This window comes from Macaca fascicularis, chromosome 3, assembly GCF_037993035.2.
Source record: "Macaca fascicularis isolate 582-1 chromosome 3, T2T-MFA8v1.1".
NCBI classification, from domain to species: Eukaryota; Metazoa; Chordata; class Mammalia; order Primates; family Cercopithecidae; genus Macaca; species Macaca fascicularis.
The window spans coordinates 122231901-122246031 of NC_088377.1; the positions used below are offsets into that span (position 1 = coordinate 122231901).

Here is a 14131-nt window from a genome sequence, read left to right on the forward strand (position 1 = left end):
TTTGTGATTATGTTTTATTTTCTATCTCCTGCTGCTTGAATATAAGCTCTGTAAGTGTGGGGAACTCCTTTATCCTCTTCATCACTGTATTCTAGTGGCAAGAACTGTGCCTCGTATGTGTTGGATCATCCATAAATCTGTGCTGAGTGAGTTAATGCTGTCAAGCTGATTAATTTCATAGTTCCATGGTTGCGTTGTTTTTAAGGGCACATCTGAAAACCTAATCAGCAAGTAAGTATAAAAATGTTTTTGTCTCTGAATTCTCAAGTCCCAGATAATTGAAACCTTATTAATAGAACATTTTGAGTTATCTTTTTTTATTTTTGCTTTCTTCTTGTAATAGAAGCAGGGGTTTTGCTATGTTGCACAGGCTTATCTTGAACTCCTACTATCAAACGATCTTCCTGCCTCTACCTCCCAAAAGTGCTGGGACTGCAGGTGTGAACCACCACACCCAGCCCTCATGCATTACCTGATACCTATGTTATACCTGAATTTTAAACTTCTGTAAGTTAATTTCAGTATTTGAATTTTTAAAATTAAAGAATGACCATCCCTTCTCAGAAAATCTAACCTTGACGCTGATGGAGCTCACACTTCTTTCCACTGCCCTCTGAGTAAGTATTGCCAAGTAATCAGAGTCAGCACCTAAAATGAAACCTGTTTGCTGCCCCAAGTTAATCCTCAAGTGCCTAAAATGAGCCAAAATTATTTTAAAATGCTTCAGCCTACTTAGGTTTATTTAGGAAAGAGTACATTTCGCCAGCCATGTAATCATTCAGGTACCACGAATTGGTTTCTTCCTAGCCTTAAGCTAAATGCGTTCATTTGTATGTGACTTGAGACTTCAAGGTAAAAAGGGTGACAGTAGCCTCATGCTATTAAGAACAAAAATGAGAAATTGCTCTCCATAGGGGAAGATTCATTGTCGACTTGAGTGAGACACATGTTAGTCAGTGGGGAGGAGAAGGAATGGAAGGTATTAAAAAACAAAAAAACCTTCTTATAATTATAGGAGTTTTAAAAAGCTACATAGAACCATGGCATGAGTATTAAAAGGCAATAAGTATTTAAACTGAAATAAAGTGTATGAGGATAACAAGGCAAAATTATAGTTAATTCAGTTCACAAGCATTTAATTAGCACCATGAATTTAAGACTTTATGCTCGGCCTGGGGAATACACAGTTTGAGTGAGATCCCTGTCTTGGAAAGCTTAGAGCCCCCTGGGAGAGAGAGACACACGCCCAGTCACACAAGGTGAGTCCTAAGTCAGGTGCCCAGAGAGCGCTGCTGTCCGGAGAAATAGGGATCAATTGCTTCACAGAGGAAGGAACCTGCGAGCAGGCCTTTGATGGTGAGCTTGATTTTTGAGAGACAGAAGAGAAGCAGGGTCATCGTTTATCTCTCAGGAAAAATGGGTTCTAAAAGCCTCTTCTTGACTGGGCCTTCCCAAGGGAATGTTCAGAGTGAAACTATAGTCACAAATTAATAAGGTAGCAGTATCGAGTTTAGCCTTCACCTTTGGATTTGTGGTTCCTGCCTAATGTTCTACAATTATTGTTGGTGAGATTCTGTCAGGAATGGGGGTACGTTCTTAAAGAGAAGTCTGACTGGTTTGTGAAAACTGGCAAGAATCCTAGTAGCATTTAGAAAGCAGTTTTAGAAACACATGGTGTATAAATACATCAATACAGAAATAGGAAATAAAAGTAATGTTCAAAATCTGTTGATGGTAAATGCTGTGTTTAGGGGGAAAGCACATCCTAAGAAGCTAAGTGTCACTCTGGTGCCGGGGGCTTGGCTGCTAGTGTGTGTTCAGGACCCCCACTGTGCCATTATGTGGGTGCACTGTATTTTATTAAACTAGTTCCCAGTATAAGGAGAGTGTGTTACTATTATAAATAATGATGCTATGATTGTTTTTGCATTTACATCTTTGTGCCCATTTTACTACTTCCTTAGGAAGTACTCCTACCTAACAGTAGACGTGCAGAATCCAAAGATACATGCAATTCTGTGATTTTTTTAAATGTTTACTGTCAAATCAATCTGTAGGAAGCTTGCACCAAATCACTTTCCCACCAAAAATACCATCTGAGGTTGTCTTTAAAAATAAGGCCAAGATTAGGCATCACCAATTCAGATCTGATTCCAGCTCTGTATTTTTAAAACCCACTGTCATCAACCTGATGACCTCCCCACCCTCAATCCCTACCCCCACTTCCAACCAAAAACCTGTGTCACGGCTGAGGTATTTGAATTGCTTTACAATCGAATAGAATGTAACTCAAAAAGCAGAGATCAAAAGTCAGCAGGAGAGAATAATGGGAGGCAGCTAGCACTGCGTCCTAGGCAGCCACAAAAGATTCCCACAGTCATACTTGACAAACCCAACTCCTTTATTTCAGCTCGAAGCAGCACATTATGGGCTTGCTTTTCAGTACAGAGGTCATTTTCTGGTTCTGATTACAGGGCACCAAACTCACTGACAGATGTATTCAAGTGAATTTGATCTCTCGTATTGTAAATGGAAGAACAGCATGAAAGTTAAATGGGGGGTAGGGAGAGCTTACCTTGTAGCCTGCCACTTGGATTTAATTTCATCTCGTCTTCGCCTCTGGAAGAGAGAGGACCTTGTGATTTGTCTTTCTTGTTCCCTTTGTAATCAAAATGCTCATTGTTCATGGCTCCTTTTGGTCTTTTCTTCATCAGTCTTGTCTCAAGAAGAAAACGAACTGGGAAAATTTCTTCGATCCCAAGGCTTCCAAGATAAAACCAGAGCAGGAAAGATGATGCAAGCGACAGGAAAGGCCCTCTGCTTTTCTTCCCAGCAAAGGTGTGTGGCCTTCAGTGGGGCTCTATTTGGAGGGATCTGAGGCGACTCCAGGACGCACCCTACTCATGAAGGGGAATCTCACAGTATTCTTTAGAAGGATTTTCCCTGAGGCTGAGGAGCTGCACTGTAGTCACTAGTTAGGCAGTTTGTACTTAACTCTCTAATTAAGATTAATACATAGGATTTTTTTTTCCTCCCTATTAATTAAAAAAAATTTTTTTTTCATTTTTCTTTTGGTCTATAGGGGCATTATATATGTCAATCACTATGAGTGCTGTCCTGGGCTTATGTTTGACCTTCCGTGTTGCTTGTAGCAATCAGTCTGGTCCCCTTCCAGCAGCTGATTAAAGCAGGAGCCTAATGAGACCAGGTTGAAGGGTTCCCCCCTCTCCGCTCTCTGTGGGCCAATTAACTTCAGAGAGGTGCTGTTCTCATGCCCAGGTCCACACTGCTCAGGCCGCGGACCATAACCTGAGAGTGTGTCAGAAATGCAGAATCCAGGCCGCACCCCAGACACGCAGGATCCACATCCCCGTTTTAACTAGACCCCTGCTGTTTTCATGTAAATTCAAGTTTGAGAAGCTCTGGTACAGGGAAAATTGTGGTAGATGAGTGGTATTTTTTTTTTTAACACAACTGTGACTCATTTTTATGGTGGATGTTAAATAAGCAGGAGCCCCTGCACACAGTCACTCTCTGCGCCTGAGAAAAGTGACACTCCTCCTCACTCCCTTCTCTCCCAGTAACTAACAAACCCCCAAAATGTCACCCACTAATATTAGGAGAATGTAGGTAGTTCCCACAAATATTCCGGCTATAGAAATTTCACTTACTCAAATTGTCCAGCATTTTCTTCTGTTAATGTCTCCTTGCTGCTTTCCCTCCTTTTGGGCCAACAACAGGCCAGCAGCATGGTACATGGTTGTTCCTATGAAAACCCAAGAAAGATGGAGTAGAAAAAAAAGAGACCTGCTGCATCTGTTTTTCAGTGGTGTCTTCTCCTGGGCATTTAGGTTCTTCCTGATGACATTTGGACCCTGACTTTGTGGGCAATGCCAACTTTTATTCTGGAATGAAACCATTTCTAGTTCTCCACACATTTCCCAAGAGGTATTTGTTTATCATCTTAAATCTTACCATTTAGTATTATTTATAATTTTTCTATATAAAAATACATACTCATTCTAGAAAAATTTTAAAATAGAGACAAACCAAAAAGTGAAAATTAAAAAGCAACTAAAATTTTGCTAATAGAGATGATCTACTTTTAACCTCTTAATAGATACTTTCTATGCCTATAGGACCTTTTCGAACCTTGCAAGAATAATTGATTCCTAAAAAAATATTTCATAGAGTAAGTTGTCATATGTTAAACATATAATTATCACTAACTTCAGTGAGAAAAATTCTTAGGCAAAGGAAGAGAAAAAAGAATCTAGAAGTGAACAGAATCGTTAGGGAGATAGCTGAGGACTCTTGATCTCTTTAAATAGAAGTCACCAGTTACACAAACCTTCACACCAGTGTTGTTTTACTGACTTATTCAGTAGTCATTGCTACAACCACATATTCTATTTGATGAAAGGTGAGTATTAAATCAAACCAACAGGAATAACATGCTTACTTTATGGCACAACAATGTCTTTGAAAATAATCTGCAACATCTAGGTAGGACAGTGTGAGCAGGCTATTCTTATACAAGTACTCAGTATTTAAGAATAATACTTTACAGACAAGAAGGAAACTAGGGGAAATAGTAAAAGGAAATTTTTTCTTAAATAGTTCATTGCACCATTTGTAATCTTACCGTGCTACACACATGTAAGGCATTGCAGACATTGATGGAATTTCCAAAAGCTGACTTCAGTTCACTGACACCATTGTTACCTTTAGCTAAATAAGTTTGCGTTTAAATTGAAATTTAAATATTCATTTTTTGGCGTTTGTGCCCTGAAACTTCATGGAGAAGAGTATATTTTAAGAGTATAATTCATCTGACATTGCTCATTTTTGGGTAGGGAGATGGAAGAAGCAGTATTTTTCCCCAAGATGAGTGTTATATCCGAAGTTTAATATGCCTTAAACGTTTTTGGCTGGGTAAATGACATATGTTATAGCCAACATTATAATAATTTTACACCTACTTCATCACATTCATTTCTGGTGTAGTATCCTCAAGTGTTTTTTTTAGCAGGGATGAAATAATGTAACCTGTCTGAAAGTGCTAACACACAATAGCCTCTCAGTAAATGTGCTGGTCCCCCTTCCTGTACCATTTCAAAATACTTCTGCTCGTATTTCATTCCTCTGTGACTCTTGGAGTGAGCAGTAGATGCCTTGGCCTTTGGAGAGTGATCTAAAATGGCCTAGTCAGAGAGACACTAATCATATACACTCCATGCCTCCTCAAAGGGCCAAATGTAGAAATGGGCAGTGGTCATGCCTTGGCCGTCCTCCATGAACACAGGATTGACCCCAGCTTCAAATGAGCACTCAGCCCAGGCTCAAGACCACCCCCAACAACGTGGACGGAGGTGCTTGCCAGTGGTCCAGTTAGTAGCAGTAAGCTAAGGGATGGGTACATGGATAATCACCTCTGGCTGACTCATCAGTTCAAACTACATGTATTTCAATTATTCAGCAAATATTGATGGAGCATCTTCTACATTCCAGGCACTGTTGTAGACTCGTGAGTCTAAGATTGGCAGAATGTCAAGGAGTTAAATTTCTCACTGGCTTAGTTTTGAAAGTGTGGCTTTGTCCTCCTGTCTAGGTTGGCCTTGCGAAATCCTCTGTGTAGATTTCACCAAGAAGTGGAGACTTTCCGGCATCGGGCCATCTCAGATACTTGGCTGACGGTGAACCGCATGGAACAGTGCAGGACGGAATATAGAGGAGCACTATTATGGATGAAGGACGTGTCTCAAGAGCTTGATCCAGACCTCTACAAGCAAATGGAGAAGTTCAGGAAGGTAGGAGGTTTTATGAGGGTTAGCAGAATGGGTACCTGCTGGAAGGTAATGAGGTGTGATTTGAATCCCTCTGGTGAAGAAGACATAACTCAAAAGCACCAAGGATGCAATTAATCATCGCTGGTGTCTTTTTATGTGACAGAATACCAATTAATGTGATACGTAATTCTCTAAAGGATAAGATAGAAGAGACGGCTGGAAATTGCTGGGATTTCATAACTGCTTTTAATTGAAGTCAGATTTTCTTATAATGCGCACTTTTTGTAAGGTTGTCACTTCTAAATGCATTTTCATGCATAACTAAAAATCAAGATTAGATCAAATGGATCTGCGAGGTGAGAACAGACTACTGGGGAAATCTTTTAAAATTGCTAATGCATATTAAAATTAATAGAATAATAATGCTCCTTTGTTTTGTGACATGTTCAGAAGCAGTGGGGTTTAGTTGCAGGGTTAACGCATGCATCATTCCTCAGAAATTTTTCTGAGGAAAGTATGTGGCTGAAGAGATGGCTATGCTCTTAAACTTCATTGAAATATTTGATAAGCAGCAAAGAACAATCTTGTTGGGTTTTTAATTATCTTGTGTCAATTTAGCAGTTTGATTTTGTCATACAAGAATACATTCCACCACTAGGTGGCAGTCTTACACTGAATATTTATGAAAATGTAGCGAGATTTTTGTTGTGAACAATCTTGGTAGTTCTTTGTTTGGTCGCCTGGATGTATTTCAGGGTGTGAAAGAAAAAAGAATCAGCCAAATGTTAGGCTTGACATAATATTGTGTCAACTGTCTTACTCATTTCAAATGATCCATTTGTAATTGTGATATTGCTTAAAATCCCTAGATTTCTTATTATGTACATTATTGCAGAGCTACAAATAGAACCTTCACTTGCGTTGGAGGTTAGCTCTGTAGGGGTGGAGGGAAGGAAGGTGCTTAAGAATACGGTCACCAATTCTTGACCTAGATATAGATTGATTCCTTTTAAGTCAAGTTTTATCTTGGTTTGTGATTTAGAACCCTTCCCTCTGAAGAGAAATCAGGGTCCATTTTATTTCTGATCACAGATGTCCTTCATGTGTCAGCAACATCTGACTTCTTCATAAGGTAGGCTTCTGAGTCATAGAAAATCAGGACTGAAAAGGCTGTTGTGATCCTCGTGAAACTCACTCATCTTATAGAAGAGAAAAATCGAAGCCCCCAAATTGTAAATAACATTTTTAAAGGATTGCTAGCTAGATGCTGGTGATCCCAGGCTACTTTTGAAGTTTTCTAACTTTTTAATCAGGCCAGTAATTTGGTTTGTCATTAGTACTTTATTTGAGGGTTGAGGAGAATGGAGTGAAGAGGGTGAAAAAAATTGTCTACAAGGCAGAGTGCTTATCATTTATATCTGTTGCCTCCTTTAATCCTCATAATAACCAAGACACTGATTTTATTTTATAAGTAAGGAAAATGATACCCATGTTGAGAAATTAGCCCAAGATCAGAGAGGTAAATGAGAGTCAGAATCCTTCAAAATACACATAATTTTCTTCCCTAAGAGAGAATACCTAAAATTGAAAAAGGCCTTTCATAGTAATTCCTCTCTTGTGATTTATTCATTCAATTAATATTTATTGAACACCTCCTATATGCCAGGTAATAAAAATAAATATATGATTATTCTGGAAGGCAGAAGAATTTTATGTGGAATTGTGTTTTTTTTGGTTTTGTTTTTGGGGGAGTAGTTACTAACTGTAAGGACGAAATAAAAACCAAGCCCTTCGTCATTTGGTTTGAATGTTGAAACATTACCCATTCCTTAGTGTCATCAGTCTGTTGATTTTGGAAAATATGGTTTTTTTAAAAAAAAAAAATCCTCTGCCATACAGAAGTTGCTGAAGCCTTACTCCTCAATCCCATGTGTGCTGGATTCAATTTAACAGCTAAACATGGTGTACTTAGAATCTTTTTTTAAATAAGCCTATCTTCAAGTATATATTTGATTAGGCCAGACTCTCCACAAGAACAGGAACCGTGTTGGGGATCTTCACAGCCCAGGGCCAGTCCAGCGCCTGGCCCCAAATTAGCACACACATAACCGATGACAAGATTCCAGGCACTGAGTTGGAAGTGCCACACCCATGTTTTCTCAAACCTGTGGGGCATTCTCACTATTTGCAACTGACCTCATGATGTTTTGGAAATTGACATATGTGGTTTTGCAGGTAAGAAGTTGCATTATTAATGTGAGGCTTGCTGCCCTTTTTAGAATGAATTTAAATTGTGGAGTTTTCTCTTCACTTGGAGTTTATAACATGACATTTAACTTTGAGCAAGCTTTAGTGTTTCGTCCCAGTAGGACTCCATTTTAAACAGTCTCCATTTCTCTCCCAGGAATGTGTTACCTAAATGTGTTTCTGAGTCATCTAGGAGAGCGATCCAGCTGCCAGTGGCTCCTCGGGAGTCACTGTGGGAGGGGGAGTTTCAGTCTCCGCGGGGCCAGCTGCCACCTTCACATCTCAAAGGATGAATCCTGAGCTAAAGTAGTATTTTGCTATAAATTCTCTTTTTTAAGTTCACACTTTCTGATGAAGACAAAATTCGAATTCATACCTCATGGATGTGGTCTCCCTACTTGGATTCCTTGTTATCTACTCATTCATTTATTGTCCGTTCAACAAATGATATTGAAGCCGGGCCCTGTTCAGGCAGCATACAGAGGAATACAGTAGTAAGGAAGCAGATTGATCATTGCCATCTTGTCTTGTGCCGTCATCTGGGGCTAGAGCAAGTAAACACAGTACAGCATGGTGAACAGTAGTGTCTGGTAGCACATGGTGCCTCAGGAACTCCTGGGAGGGGCTTCCTGGAGGAGGTGGCACTAAACAAAATGTGAAGGGCGGGTATGAAGGAGCTGGGTAGAAGGAGTAGGAGCAACAGAACAGCATTCCCGGCTGAGAAAGCAATTTGCAGAAAGATCTTTTAGGGGAAAGGAGCAGCACACTTAGAACCAGAGCACAGAAGGAGAGGTGGGTGTGGAGATGGGGGTGCCCTGACCATGGGGCTAGAAAGGGAGACAGGACTAGAATAAAAACAGCACTTCTCTAAGTGCGGCGGGGGGTAGTGGGAGGGTGTAGGGAAGAGAGGAGGCATGATCAAGTTTGTGTTCTTAGATTGTAAGATGGAGAAAGGATTGCAAGAGCCTAAGACTGGAGGCTGGGAGAACTACTGGGAAGCTTTTATATAAACCTGATGAGACATGAGGTAACCATGAAATGAAGGGGGAGGTAGACCAGAGAGAAATGGGCTATTCTGACCTCTACCACATTCCATGGTAGCACCACTTTAATTGCTGAGGTCTTTATTGTCTTTACAAATAAGTAGAATAAGCATAAATAAGTTGCAAGTTCAAGTGTCTTTTCGCCTCCAACCAAGGCTTTTTTCATAGTGTCTTCAGATTGCCAAGAAACCTTTTAAATAGCACACAGTGAGCATGCCTGAAATGATGAATGAAAAACTTGAAGTTAAACAAAGCAATCTGTTTTCCTTCTGGCACCCTTTGAAGCACAGAGGCCTGACGACAGAGCTCTCAACATCAACATTAAGAACATTTATTAAGTGTCTCTGTCAGGGGGTGGAAATACAAAGAGGTGGGAAAGCGTGAGTCCAGCCTTCAAGAAGGACCCTGCCAGGCATCTGCTCCTTGTCAATATGACCATGAGGGACGAGATACCTGGAGAGTGTGGCCGCACATAGCTGTTCTCAAGACCAAATACATAATAGGAAAAGGTGGATGAATTTAAAGGGGCAGAGCCGGGCTGTGTGCAGTCGGAAGTTCCCCCTCACAGTGTGATTCACCCCGAGACCACGAGGTATTTTATGAGCAAAGTTACAACATGTGATATATGTGCCCTTTGAAGGCAGAGTAAAAGGGTATGATTTAAAAATAGAAGTCAGCTTCTTGTAGCAGATTACATCAGCTGAAGTTGTGAGCTTGCAGCAGAGCTTTTGCAGCCTGAATGCCCTTGAGAGAGTCCTCCTGTGGTCAATTAAGTGTCTTGTTTTTCTTGAAAGTCAGAAATGGGATGGAGGGTAATTATTCTAAATGGGATAAAAGCTGTGTTAGGTGTAAGAAAATAGTCCTGAATCCTCTAAAGAGATAGTATGGAAATGTATACGTGGGCATTTATAGGAGTCTGAGTCCTCATAGACAAGGACAAGCGAACCAGTGTTTTAATGAGAGCCATTTATTAAATGGCGAATGAAATCCTGCAGCATTTGTCTAGTTTTTCATCACCATAATTCAAAAGGATAGCTAAAAGGTATTATAGGAAATGAGTGATACTCACTGGTATTTACAGGTGCATATCTATTTAAAACAGTGTTAGCTTTTGGAGATCTGTTCATGCACTAATCATATTATCAAAGGATATGTTTGGTGAGAAGGTTTATTAACAAATGTTGGTGGCTTACTAGGTGGGACCTTATTAGGGCCATCAGTCAGTGGTGTTCTGGTGTCCTGATTGTGAAGGTTTGGGTCTATAGCACTTGGCCAAGGACTGGTAAACAGCAGTATTGATATGGGGGATGGGTTTCCTGTGAACAAAGACTTGGGTTAATTAATTTGACAGTATCATTAATTACTGCTGAAATCATTGGTTTTTGTCAGAGGTCAGGCTCTTTTAGCAATTGAGGGCAGGTCCCGTGAGAGTTGGAGACACTAAGTAATGCAAGAGTGTCACTGCTCAGCCATCTCAGGCTGTAGGATGAAGGCCTTTCCTTTCTGCCTGGGCCGTTCAGCTTTCTGTATTAAACCAGTTTCTGCTTTACTTCAGTGTCTAGGGTAGGGCTGGGACACCTCCCCCTACCCCAGAGAGTTGTGTTGAGTGAATGGGGAACATTTCCAGTTTGGATCCATACAATGAACCAGTGTTAAATGTTTAAGCGCTAATATCTCTCAGGACTTTGCTTAATTCATCTATAAAGGAGGTAGGGTAGGGGGCTTACTCCATTATCCTCTCTTCCTCTGCTAGTTCTAGAATTCAATACACTGGATTGAGTTCTTTTATGAGGACAATTTCTTTTGTAAAACTAATGCTCTCTTAAATGTATTTGTTTCATAACTTGCCATTTTCATTTGTGGGTTTTGATGTGTGCCTGTTATTTGTTTGGGTTTGGTTGTTTCACTGGGGTGCCTGTTTTTTGTGGATTCAAGTAGATTGACTCTAGCTGCCAAACCCCACCCGTGGGTTGCTGCTTTTTTAGAGTATGTGAATGCCGAAGGAAAAGCCTGCCATTTTCACATGGTACAACTTGGAAGGGAACAAACAATTACACCCGTGCTTCCAAATCTGAATTGGATGAGATGAGACTTTCAGGGTTTTATGCTATCTTTATTGATTCTCCCCATGGAACTTGATAAATAGCAAAAATTAGCTTTAGGGTAAGGCCAAGACCATTTAAAATAACATGCATGAAACATAACTTGCTGGCTCGCTGCTCACTGCTGCTCCTGACTGGAAATGGAGAGGAGGAAGGAGCATGATGTCAGACTCAGGATGGCGCTACACTATGTCCTAGCCCTTGCTCACATGAGCTGTGACCACTTGGATAGGTCTAATAAACCTATTGCAATTTTCTCATCCACTAAGGGTGATCGCTGAGCCCTCTTCCAGCTGCAACATTTTTAGTTTTTTGTTTTGTTTTGTTTGTTTTGAGACAGGGTCCTGTTCTCCCTCCCCAGGCTGGAGTGCAGTGGTGCAATCTTAGCTCACTGCAATCTCCGCTTCCCAGGTTCAAGCATTTCTTGTGCCTCAGCTTCCTGAGTAGCCGGAATTACAGGCACGGGCCACCACACCCAGCTAATTTTTGTATTTTTAGTAAAGATGGGGTTTCACCATGTTGGCCAGGCTGGTCTCAAACTCCTGGCCTCAAGTGATCTCCCCACCTCGGCCTCCCAAGTGCTGGGATTACAGGTGTGAGCCACAGTGCCCGGCCTTTGTATTTTTTTTTTTTTTTTTTCTAAATCACTGAGCTCATCTGTAGAGAAGTGTAGATACTGGAGTAGGTCTGATGTGTTCATTTTTCAATGTGGTGTTTTCCTGGGACTTCACGTAAGTTCTGATCTTTCTGAGTCTGCTTGCTCTTGTTGCTATTGCTCTAATCTTGGCCTCTGGAAAAATAAGAATGTTTCATGCATAATTATTGGGTGAATTTATTGGACACTTTCAAAGAGGAGCCTTTGGTATTTACAAATGGGTAATATTTTTCTCTTATTTATGTATGAATACTTTTGCAAGGGTCAGCAACCTATGGCCCACAGGTCAGCCACCTGTTTTTGTAAATAAAGGTTTTATTGGAACATGACCATGCCTATTCACTTATGACCATAAGTGGTCTGGCTGCTTTCACAATACCATGGCAGAGTTGAGCAGTTACAACAGAGGCTAATGGCTCACAAAGCTAAAAATATTTACTCACCATCCCTTTATAGTTTGCTGGCTGCTGTTTTATAGGTACCTCTAGTGCATGTTGAGATTAAGAAAGTGTGAGGTTTAAAAATTTTTTAATTGTGGTAAAAAGAAACATACCATAAAATTTGCCATCTTAACCATTTTTACATGTCCGGTTAAGTAGTGATCAGTGTATTTACATTGTTGTGCAATGGATCTGTAGAATGTTTTCATCTTGGTCCCAGACAGTCCAATTCCAGAGCTCAATATGCAAACCACTTCATTTCTCCCACTCTTACAGAGCACTATGAACAAATGAAATCCGGGGCCCATGGTACTCAGAGTAGAATGAGTCCTGATCCACAAACCAGAAGATCCATTTATTTGGGGCATAATGCTGGACAAGCTACCAAACCCATTAACCATGCTAAGCCTCCCTTGCAGGTTGCAGCTGAGGAAGTTGCCCCTCACAGGGGCGCAGTGAGTTTTAGAGGGCATGAGTCATGGTAGGTACTTAGCAGGGCACATGGCACAAGGCAAGCTCTCAGATAATGGTAACTGTTTTTTATAGTTACCATATTTGTTCCTGAATCTCCAAGGGAAAAAAAAATTTAACATCCAGCAAAACACATATGCTAAATAAATCAGCTGTGGGGTCTCTGGGAGGTTGGCCTCAGCCTTGGATTGCCCCGCAGTGTGGGCTGGAGTAAATGGTGTTTATCGTTCTGGATCATCGTCTAACAGTTTGTCACACAGGAGTCTCCAGGTATGATAGGCCACTCCTGACTTCCTCTTCTACGATTCAGCCGCCTTCCTCCAACCCAAAGGGCAGGTGATTCCAAAGTGCCTGATTGTCTCGGGAGTCCCACCAACCCAAGATTAGCTGCCTGTCCTGTCTATTGCTGGAGCTCCTGGATCCCTTGAACATTTTGCTTTAAAATTTCCCTTGGCCCATGGTGGTGCATGCCTGTAATCCCAGCTACCCAGGAGACTGAGGTGAGGATCCCTTGAGCCTGGGTGGCAGAGATTGCAGTGAGCTGTGATCACGCCACTGTACTCCAGCCTGGGAGACAAGAGTGAGACCCTGTTTCAAAAAATAAAACATAAAAAAATAAAATTCTCCTTTGGCTATAATGGTTAGACAACCCACCTCTGTGTTCAGGGATTTTATTTTCCCCTCTGTGATCTACTTTCAGTTGGATGGAGTCTTTGAAAAAAGAAAATTGTTGAGCATAATTTTGCGTTTATAAATGGATGGGCTAGGAAATTATATAGTAGTCTCTTAATTTGTACCTTTCTTACTTGATATACCTTCACAGCTTTTATATTACTTCTGTTTTTAGTTCAACTTCGTGGTGAGAAGTATTTAAACTTAAATAAATACATATTCATGATGTGTTTATGTCCTGAAAAGTTTTCAGTTACGTTTGTGCAAAATAAGTAAATATATTTACACACATCCCCAAAATGACAGACATTTAAGCACATTTCTCTCACATCCTTTTCTGTTTCCCAAGCTAGAGGTTGATCCTCAGCTGCTACCGTTATTCAGTCTCCACATCCAGGAGGCCTCTCGTTTCTAATAATTCTACTTTCAAAGTATCTCTTGAATTGGTTCCCTCCTCTCATCCCCAGTGCTCTTATCTGAGCTAGGATCTTCCTCAATTTAAAGGATTATAATTGGCACCCCTTTCCACACTAATGCTAGTCCTAATTCCGTAACAAAGTGATCATGTCTTTCTCCTGGCTAATAACTTTCTGTGGCCCTTCCTTGGACAATCGACAAGTCCAAACTTAGTGTGGCCTTCTAGGCCCTCCACAGACTGGCTCTGACCTACCTCCCCCAACCCCAGCTTCCCTCTAGAATAATTTCCCTCCTG

The 14131-nt window shown here is 40.8% G+C and overlaps 1 protein-coding gene across 27 annotated transcripts in view; it reads left to right on the forward strand.

Moving 5' to 3' along the window:
- Nucleotides 1–14131, forward strand: part of ICA1 (islet cell autoantigen 1) — a 156422-nt gene that overhangs the window by 39364 nt on the left and 102927 nt on the right. For all 27 annotated transcript variants that reach the window (XM_005550117.4, XM_045388853.3, XM_005550120.5 and 24 more), the window contains exons 5-6: nt 2715–2838; nt 5612–5810. In XM_005550117.4, the coding sequence (XP_005550174.1) occupies nt 2715–2838; nt 5612–5810 (323 nt within the window). The remainder of the gene's footprint in view (nt 1–2714; nt 2839–5611; nt 5811–14131) is intronic.